The 10,664-nt window shown below is 38.7% G+C and overlaps 1 protein-coding gene across 1 annotated transcript; it reads right to left on the reverse strand.

The window, feature by feature from the left end:
• Positions 1-9,073: 9,073 nt before the first annotated feature.
• On the reverse strand, positions 9,074-10,314 carry LOC125521970. The gene is made up of 2 exons (XM_048687036.1): positions 10,162-10,314; positions 9,074-9,552 (listed from the first exon to the last, which is right to left on the reverse strand). The coding sequence occupies exon 2, from the start codon at positions 9,538-9,540 to the stop codon at positions 9,268-9,270; it is 273 nt and encodes a 90-aa protein (XP_048542993.1). The 5' UTR covers positions 9,541-9,552; positions 10,162-10,314; the 3' UTR covers positions 9,074-9,267.
• Between the last annotated feature and the right edge of the window lie 350 nt (positions 10,315-10,664).

Genomic DNA, 10,664 nt, shown 5'->3' on the forward strand with positions numbered 1-10,664 from the left:
TTGCTGTTGGCTGAGGAATTAACACATCAAATCGACCGTCGACGGGATGGAGGCATCGAAGAGCTCCACCGACAAAGCAGGGACGGAGCTGGCGTCGGATCCGTCCGGATGTGCCTGTGCACTTACACAGCTGGTAATTAAGGAGGCGATGATCCTTTCCTTCCTGCACGCAAATTAATTGAGAGCACCTATGTGCATGAAAGTTTTATCTATTTCAACCATTTTACTCGGAACCATTGGATTGACATCCGAGGAACAACACAAATATTTTACTTTCTCTTTTCTTTTCTTTTGTGTGTGTGTGTGTGGGGGGGGGGGGGGGGGGGGGGGGGGGGGGTATCATGGCTAGCTTTATCAAATTAAACAAACATTACAGCGTTCACTAGATGGCTAATTAAGAAACCCAGGTGTTCATCAGACCAACTACTATCACAGTTATTACAAAAACTGAATTTATCTAGCTTATGAGCAACACAATTTGCATCACGAAAAACATGCTTAAAGATGACATTTCCTACTAATCTAGCTGAATCTGTGCACTCTGCAAAAATAGTTGATTCCGCATCCCGCCCTTGTTCTTGGCCTTGACAGTAATTTGCCACACTCAGAAAATCGGACTCCGCTTTAACTCTGTTAAACCCCATTCCATTCAACACAGATATTACTTGTTCTGATTTGACTGAAAGCTTATATCGTTTCAGTCATTTTCAATACCCAGCTCATCAAAGCCCAACAGAGAGAAAGTACTACAAGTATCAAGGCCCATCAAATAACCATAGCTTCTTCTGAAAAAATGCATGGCTGATTCTCACCCAAAAAAACACTAATCAGCTGATGTTACGATTTTTCTTTGCGATTCAATGTTCTTTGTGCATGCACACACGCTATACATGCTAGAACAGATTATTTGAGTATGCACACATGCTATACATGTGAAGCACTATATAATCATCATCATATGTGTATGCTTTGCTTGGACGCGTATAAAGAAAATATAAAAAAAAGTGACAAAAACTTGCACAGAAATTGCACTTTTTATAATATGCCAAGAATAAGTATATAATAGTGCAATTTTACATTCTAATGTAATTTACACATATTGTATAGTACTTGTGTGTATACTTACACACACAAAATCGGAAAATGATGTATTGTAATAAAGAATGAATTAGTGGCATGAGTATTACCCTTAAAGAAAAAAAAGCATAAAAATGATAAAAAAAAACTTGCGAAGAAATTACAATCTTTACAATATGAAAGAATAAACACATAATAGTGAAATATTTGCATTCTGGTTTAATTTATGCACATATTGTAGAGTATTTGTGTGTACACACACACAACATCCAAAAATGCACGCAAGAAAATGAAAAACAGAATCAAAAAGAAGAAAGAAATAGAAGTAGACACACATAAATAATAGGGAAATTTGACTTTGCCAAACAAAATGTAGGCTGTCAAATAGCAAACACGAAATATGATGAAAAAAATATAGAGAGAAGAACATATTTGCTTTCTAAGGAAGATAACATTTTAGGGGTGGTGTTACGTGATAGAAGAAATGAAAAAAGACAAAAATAAAACAGTGTCTTATATTTTCTTAAACGGAAATTTTGACTGCCGTCAGGAGATGTTGCTTGTTGGATTTCAAGCAAGTTGTTGATGCATTCAGCACATGGACAATTAATTAACAGCAAAGAACTCTTGTGCTGGAACTCATGTGTACTCTTCAAAGCAAAGCATTTAACAGATGAGTGCTATACGAATGGCCAAACATCCCTTGCACATATCATCAGATAACAACAATTTCATACACGAACAGCAAGTGCCTAACAATAAGTTGATCTTTTTCATGTCAGACGAATAGCTAGGAGGGGACAAATGCATGTTCTCTGATCTTTGCAAGAGGGGGACTACGAAATAGTGGGGATAGGTCACGAGATTAGAAGAACTATTTCTGCTTCTTAGATTTCTTCGGAGAGCTTTTACCTTCGTCATCGGACGAGCCCTCGATGGATTCCTCAGAGACATCGTTAGGAGCGTTGTGCTTGATGATGTAGCCCTTGAGGATCAACATGCTCTTCTCCCTCATCGCGGCTAGCTGCTCCGACAGCGTACAAGATTCAGAGCTGACCGCGAACGATTCTCCTCCGAGAACCAGGGTGACATTCGCTCTCGAATTGAGACTTGCCACAGCATTCATCTGGCCCATCGTCCACAGGTGAACCTGACAAGCAAAATTCAAAGCAGAAATGACATAGCCGGTGTGAATTCTACAAATTCATTTGAACCGCGCAATGCAACAAAATGAATCATAGCAAAACTCTTCAGAATTGCAGAGCAAAATGCTAATACTATGCCAGTGGCCGCTCTGAAAACTAACCAGCTATGTGGCATAATGTCGATCGCTGCGCAATTCTTAATTCTGAAAACTAACCAGCCCCTCGGTAAGGCGACCTAACTAGGATTCAGATTGAAACAGATAACTGAAACGAAATGCTGATGGCAAATTGAGGCAGTTCTAAAACTAATCGGCCCACCGACATCTGACAGATGATTTAACTACAAAGAACTCTTATGCTGAAGCTCATATATTGCCAGCAAGAGCACAACATCATCTAACAAATGAGTTGTACAGAAAGAAAAGTGCAAACTTCCCTGCACGAACATATTATCAAATAATAACGTTGAGAACACAGCGATTTGTTACAAAAAGCAGCTAGTGCAGTGCAGTAGTGCCTAAGAATAATTTGGCTTTCTGTGTCAAAGGAATAGCTAGCAAGGGGTGACAGCATGTTCACAGATCTTTGCAAGAGGGGACTAAGTGATTTAACAGCAAAGAACTCTGAGCCCTCGACGGATTCATCAGGGACATCGTTTGGGACATTGTGCTTGGCGATGTAGTCCTTGAGGATCACCATGCTCTTCCTCCTCATCGCCGCAAGCTGCCCTGACAGGGTACCTGGCTCAAAGCTGACTGCAAATGATTCTCCTCCTAGAACCAGGGTGGCCTTCGCTCTCGGTTTCGACTTGCCGCAACATTCATCTGGTCCACCGTCCATTGCTGAACCTGACAAGCAAAATTGAGAGCAGATGACAAAAACGACGGGAAGCCTATAGATTCATTTGTATTTGCACATTCAACAATATGAATCGTAGCAAAACTGTTCAGCAGTGCAAAGCGGAATTTTAATGCGATATAGAAAAAAACTGTTCAGCCGCAGCATTCTTTCGTTTTATTCTGTTTTCATTGGTTTTGTTTTGTTTTGTTTTGTTTTATATCTTTCTTTTCTTCATTTTTTGTTTGGTTTTCCTTTTCTTCTCCATTTTTTGTTTGGTTTTCTTTTTTCTTCTTAATTTTTAGTTTGGTTTCCTTTTTTTCTTCCCCATTTTTTGTTTTTTCTTTTATTTTTTTCTTATGTTTATTTTCGTTTTCACTCAACATTTTCATATATGTCAAAAACATTTTTTAATAAGTGATCAGCAATTTTCGTATACACGTTCAACATTGTCCGAACACTTATATAACATTTTTCAAATACTCATTTGACATTTTAATACTTATTCAACATTTTTAAAATACTTATTCAACATTTTTAAAATACATGTTCAACATTTTTCAAATACTCGTTCAACATTGTTTTTAATACTAATTCAATATTTTTTTCAAATACTTGTTCAATATTTTTAATGTTTATTCAACATTTTCAAATACTATTTAAACATTTTTTAATAATTATTCAACATTTTTTAAATACTTGTTTAGCATTTTTAAAATACTCGTTCTATACGTTTTAATACTTATTTAAAAAATAGAAATACATGTTCAACATTTTTACTTTTAACATTTTAATATACTTTTTAACATTTTTAAGTACTTGTTTAACATTTTTAATACTTATTCAACATTTTCAAATACTTGTTATTATTTTTCAAATTCTTTTTCAATATTTATCAAATACTTGTTCAACATTTTTCAAATGTGTTTTTGAAGACTGTTTTTTGTAATATATGTGTGTATGTATGTATGTATGTATGTATGTATGTAGAATATTTTAAAGTGTAAATAAAAGTATAAAAATAAAGAAAAAAAGAACAAAAAATAGAAAAACAAAACAAAAAGCAGGCCGTGGTCTCCCACGGGGATGGGCTGGCCCATCTGGCCACCCCCGACGTGAGGCTTCCCCCCTCTCTCGCTTAAAGCGAGACATAGGGGCGCCCAAGAGGGAAAGAAGTAGCCACCCTGGGCCGGAAAGCGAAGTGGGCGTGATGTAATCCATCTGGATGCACTTTGACCCCAAAAAAATAAAAAACACCAAAAAGGCGAGAATTTTTTAATGGAATACTTTACTCACTATCATTTTTATTATTTTTTGGATTTGATTATTTGTCATGTATCTAGATGCTCTAATCATTAATCAAAATTTTGTATTATATTTTATATCTTTGCGTCAGAGATGCACACAGTCATCACGACACAACCACGTCAACATTGATAGAACCAAGTAAAATAAAATGTTGCCATAGGTAGAAAGTAAAAACACTCCTAACGCTGCTTGTAGTCGACGCTGCAGTGCAAAGACTAGACGGTCGTCCCTTTTTTGTGCAAACTCGAGCCCTCCAAAGGAGGGCCCCCCTCATATATTAATAAGAAAGATCACCCTACAAGATAGGGGGCCAAGATGTCCCTAAATACGAACGCGACCTTGACAAAAAGAAAAATTACAACTCGGTTTAGAAAGGACACGTAGACCACCCACCGGTGTTGAACGAGCGATGCATCAGTATTGAGCACATGGATTGCTATGCAGAATTGATCGGCTTCCGCATCGCCACCATTGACTGGAGAAGTCTTCTCGAAGGCGTTGCTCCGGCTGCCACCAACGAGGCGGCGAGACTGACAATGGCATGTGGCGCACACTAACAACCCCTCTTGGCTCGCGGGCTATGCAACAACTATCACAGCAAGGATGAAGTCGAAGAAAGTGATGAAGGCGCTTCCCGTCGATCCAACACCACCATCGAGACTGGAGGATAAAAATCGTCGAAGCCAAATATTATGTTGATGCACATGCTTGGACGACCTCCATGTCGCTTCACCAGAGCCATCAAATACAGATAAGCATGTGCTCCGTCCTGTGGTACAAGTTCTTTGTCTTTCTTCTCTATTTCTCTGTCTTTGTCTTTATTGGGTGCTTTTAATGCAAGATAAGCTCCAAACCTATAATCATCTAGCAGGATCTTTTTGTTATAGCAGCTGATCAACTGCAAAATGATGAAATTTGTTAGATGCGGCCATAACAATAATTATTTCTGTCATTGCAGGTTGAAACTGGAGCAAACTGATGAAACTTGAGATGGTGGCCTCTTTATAAGTTCTGATTTTACCCAGTGTTGGAGTACTTTTATTTATAATTTTTTTTGCATATCTTTGTGAGACCATGGTCTTTCCTGCCTTACGAGTATATATTGCTGCAAACATTAAATTTTTTGATACTCTAGTAAATGACTACTCCACTACTCTAGTAATGACTACAGTATTGTTTCTTGTACTAATCTTAGTCTTTCTACTCCAGTAACTAGTTATCTAAATGCATCAATGCAGAAATATATGGATGGATACAACTACCAGGAGTACAACTCCTTTTTACCCCAGTATACTAGAGTGAGAGAGTACAACTCCCAAGAGTAAATGACTACTCCTGGTTGAAATAGATGGATGGATACAACTTCAAGGAGTATTTATCTAAATGCATCAATGTAGACTGGAGTACAAATTGGTTGATTCCGTTAAAAAATGACTAGGTACTTGAAAGACTGGAGTTGTGTGTGCATCTTGTCTCACATACAGAGTGTTAGCTGAAAAGCTTAGGCTGAAGAAGATTCGTTCTTACAGCTAGTGGTACTCCAATCAATGGTGAAAATTTTGTTGAAAAAATAAAGAGTGTGCTGATCTCAATCTTACATTATCATTACTGTTGAGCTACTTAAATTGTGCTACTCCTGTATTTTGGATTTTTCTTTTTCGTTTCTATTTTTCATTCCAATTTTTTCCCCTTTGAAAATATGTCTGGAAATTTAAAATTAAACCACATTTTTAAAAACTTTTTTAGGATTTTAAATATGTTCGTTTAAAAAATCATAAGTTCAGAAAATGTACGAGATTATTAAAAAATGTTCTTGTTCTCTAAAAATTGTTCAGAATTTTAAAACAAATTAGTGTTTCAATTTTTCTCAAAACTGGAAAATACTCACATTGTCAAAAAATGTTCCGGAATTTCAGGAAAACCGTTTGCTTTTTCATAAAATTGTTCACAAATTCAAAAAATATTCAATTTTTAAAAATTGTTCAATATTTCAAAAAAATAGTTGTGTTTTCACTTTTCTCATAATTTCCAAAAATATACAAGAATTGAAGAACATGTTCTTGTTTTTCGTACAAGAATTGAAGAACATTTTAAAAATATGTACTCCGCAATTCAGTAGTATGTATTTTATCGAGTATGTACTCGTGTATTTAAAACAAATCATAAGCAAGTCTATACTCTAGTAGTATAAATGAGTACTCCAGTATTTGATGCATTTGATAACTGTTGGAGTAACTCTATAGATGATGCAATTGTTAGATGTTTAATTTTCTTGTGTAGCGGTAATTGATGCGGATTTAGAGGTGGAGTTTGAGGAAAATGTCGCTAAACTTGAAGATCTAGAAACGGAGGAGAAAGAAAATGCATCTATCAATGGGGCGGAGGTGGGGGTGAAGGCGGATGTGTGGAGCTAGTATATGAGCCGGCCGAAGGGGGAGCTTGTCGGAAACGCGTAAGAGAAACTGGCACTGGCTGGATAAGGACCTACATCTGGCGCTAGCATGGAAGGGTTGTTGGCCGGAGGCGAGTTGAAACTGGTTGCCGCTCGTGTTGGTGATGATGTGACATGTCGAGTGAAGGAGAAGGAGCTGAAGGGTGCTGGTGATCGAGCGAAGGACGCATGGGTGTGCGCTGCCGTGCGAGCGGGGAAAAAGCGAGCAAACAACCTTATGTTGTTAGGCGCATGCGTGCCGGCGCTGGCGAACGAAGACGTGGAGATCTGTGAAAGAGGATCGAATGCTTCTTTTTTGAATTTAGAAGGGTTAAAATGTAAAAATAACTTACATAGAATGATGCGACACTATTTTTTCGCCGGAGAGATTAATATTTATACTAAACTCTTATATTCCTGTAATTATATTGTGTATACCATCATAATGTCTAGCTTTGACAAGTAGACACAATGCTAATTTTAAAATTATATTGTTTAAAGAGAATTAATTCCCTTTTTGAGGTTATAAAACTTAAAATATTAAGCAAGGTTTCAATACATGTAAGAAAATATGGCATGTCTTCATAAATTAATTTTTTTGAGAGATCTTGGGTAATGTGTTTTATAATCTTAGAAATCTCGGCAGAAATCTGTAAAGCGTACGGTTTAACAACTTAGCAGTTTCTAGTGTGTGACTCTGTACAATCAAAGTATGCAATCAAAATGTTTTTATTTTTGGAAAAACAATTCCTGAAACTTCCAAAAAAATTGGATTAAAAAATGTTCCTGAATTTCCAAATATATTGGATTTAAAAAAATTAAAATGTACCTTAAATTTCAAAAAAGTTTGAATTTTAGAAATCACAATTAAAAAAATCCCCAATTTGATAATTGTTCATGAAGGTTCAAAAATGTTCAATTTTTTTAATAAAATGCTCATGTTTATTAAAATGTTTTCAAATTTTCAAAAAGATGTTTACTTTAAAAAAATATTTGTCCTTATTTTCTCAAAATTAAATATATAAACCAATTGAAAAACACTAGGAAGAAAACCGGCCGCTATGTTACACATCCAATCGATCGTTGTCGTCGGGATGGAGGCACCCAAGAGCTCCACCGAGAAAGCGGGGACGGTGGCGGCGGCGGTGGATTCACTTTCGATGAGGCACTCTTTGTATAGGTGTGTGTGTGGGGCGGGGGGATTCTGTGCATGCCGCTCAGTGGATTATAGCAATTTGCATCCAGTTTTCAGTTACTTAGCTAGGCAATTCTTTTCAATTTTGTCTCCATTTAAAAATGTGCCACTGCGACAGCATGTTTGTGCTTATACATCAATTGCAGTTCTAGTATCGCGAGTGGCCTTTTTCTTTAAGTAACCACGTGTATCATTAATCACAAACAAGGAGCGAACCCGGCCAGAAGGTTCGAGAGGAAACACTTGTATCGTGAGTGACATGTCCTAGTGTGTTGCTGCCAATCCCAAATTGAGTTCATGCTGTCGGAGTTTCTGTATTGTGTTCAGAACAGAACAGAACAGTGTTTATTACCAAAATATCTTACTACCAGTTTAATCTAAGCACGGTTATTCCTACAATCTGCTCGGGAAAGCTACTCCACAAAAGCACAGATATCATGTTCTTATGTACTCCCTCCGTTCCGAATTACTTGTCTTAGATTTGTCTAGATACGGAGATATCTAGCACTGTATCTAGACAAATCCAAGACAAGTAATTCGGAACGGAGGGAATAGTGTACAACTTTACAAATAGTTTACTTACTGTGAGATTGGGAGTTTGCTTTTTGTTCCATTGTTCAGTGTCTCACCGTCACCGGAACAGGAAGATTGTTATTGGTTAACTAGTTGTGTTGACATAGACACTTGAACAACAACACATAGCACAACAGGTCGTCAGGCGTTTTCAGCACGTTGAGCGAGAGAGCGGTACTATGCTGAGGAAGATATGTGAACCAGACACAAGGGAGAAGCTTCAGGAATTTTGACAGGGCTTGGAAACATAGTTTTTAACACTATTTTTTACTGTCAAGGAAACTAAAAAACATGGTTGATTGAGTGTGCCGGAAGCTTTTTTTTTTAACCCACAGTTTGATGCATGTGTACAGAAAATACACTATACCACGATATACTTTTCATGAAACAGCTTGTTGGATTTCAATTGAGTTGTTGGCACCTTACTGAACATGGACATTTAACAGCAAAGAACTTTTGTGCTGAAGCTCGTATATTCCCCTCCAAAGCAAAACATCTAACAGACGATTTGTACAGAAAGGTGCAAACTACCCCTGCACATATCTTCAGATAACAATTCCATAAACAAGCAGTTAGTGCCTAACGATAACTTGATCTTTTTCGTGTCAGGGCAATAGTAGCAAGTGATGACAGCATGTTCTCTGATCTTTGCAAGAGGAGACTAAGAAAGAGCACGATAAATATGATGAGATTTAGGACGATCACTTCTTCTTAGATTTCTTTGGCGGGGTTTTGGCAAGTGCTTCACCCTCCTCATCAGATGAGCCCTCGATGGATTCATCAGGGACATCGTTCGGAGCGTTGTGCTTGGTAATGTACTCCTTGAGTATCACCATGCTCCTCTTCCTCATTGCCGCCAGCTGCTCCGACAGGGTACCGGACTCGGAGCTGACTGTGAACGATTCCCCAGCGAGAACCAGGGTGGCTCTCGCTCTTGGATTAAGACTTGCCGCAGCATTCATCTGGTCCGTCATCCACAGCTGAACCTGACAAGAAAATTCAAAGCTCAAAGGACGAAACCGATGGGAAATCAACAAATTCATTTGTATAGCCCACTCAAAAATATGAATCGTAGCAAAACTCTTCAGCGGTACAAAACAAAATGCTAATGCTAGCTAGTGGCAGCTCTGAAAACAAACCAGCCCTGTTGGCAAGGCAACCTAAGATAGATTCAGACTGAAGCAGATAACAGGAGCGAAATACTGATGTCGAACTGAGGCAGTTCTGAAACTAATCGGCTCTGCATCAGCAGAAGATCGCGGCACCCTTGTGGCGAATCAATCTAAGACGAATTCAGGCTGAAACAAACCACCGGAGTGGACTACTAACAGGGATTGTAATCCAGGTGTTGATACTGTAACAACTGCGGCCGGCTCCCAACACGACACACTGCAGACTGCACCCAAATCCTTTGTTCATAGCTCAGATACGCTTGCGTCCAGAAGCGGGCTCATGTTTAATGGATTTTGCTGTTCTTCAGACTAATTTACATGGACCGAACGGACACAGCCCCCATCAGACAGACCCTACGGGTGCAGCGATGCCGCAAGCAACGGACACAGGGGGGGTAGAAAGTAGGAGAGGTTGAGTGAGACCTTATCAGCGGGGGACGGCGGTGTGGCGTGCGCGTCTTGACCGGAGAGAGAGGGTGTGCGGCGGCGTGCGTTTCGACGGCCGGCGGCTGTCTTGCCGAGCGTTAGGTTAGCACCACTGTAGAGGTAAGGAAGAGGAAAGCAGCCAGCCTGGGCCGCGCCTGACGTGGGCTGGAAAGCGAAGTGGGCCTGACATAATCTTTGTGGACTCCTAAAGATGGTGAGATGTCCTTTTTTTTTCAATGGAAGCTTTTATTGATTATTATCGGTTCTCTTGCCAGCTCTGTCAGAGACGCATACAGCCATCGCAAATGACGACATCAGCAGAGACAAACCTAGTAAACTAAATCGTTGCAATAGATAACAATGAAAGAAGCAAAACAATCCTAACGCCGCTAGTAGGCTTAAGATGCCATGTTGCGAAGACTAAACTGCCATTCCTGTTGAGATAACAGCTCTCTTTTTTCTTTGCAAGGAGAGATAATGGTTCTCTAACAACAAGCTAT

This window comes from Triticum urartu, chromosome 7 (genome assembly GCF_003073215.2).
Source record: "Triticum urartu cultivar G1812 chromosome 7, Tu2.1, whole genome shotgun sequence".
In the NCBI taxonomy this organism is placed as follows: Eukaryota; Viridiplantae; Streptophyta; class Magnoliopsida; order Poales; family Poaceae; genus Triticum; species Triticum urartu.

Excerpts from the sequence above, each read along its gene's own strand:
- LOC125521970 (XM_048687036.1), bottom strand. The coding sequence starts at position 9,540 with ATGACGGACCAGATGAATGCTGCGGCAAGTCTTAATCCAAGAGCGAGA.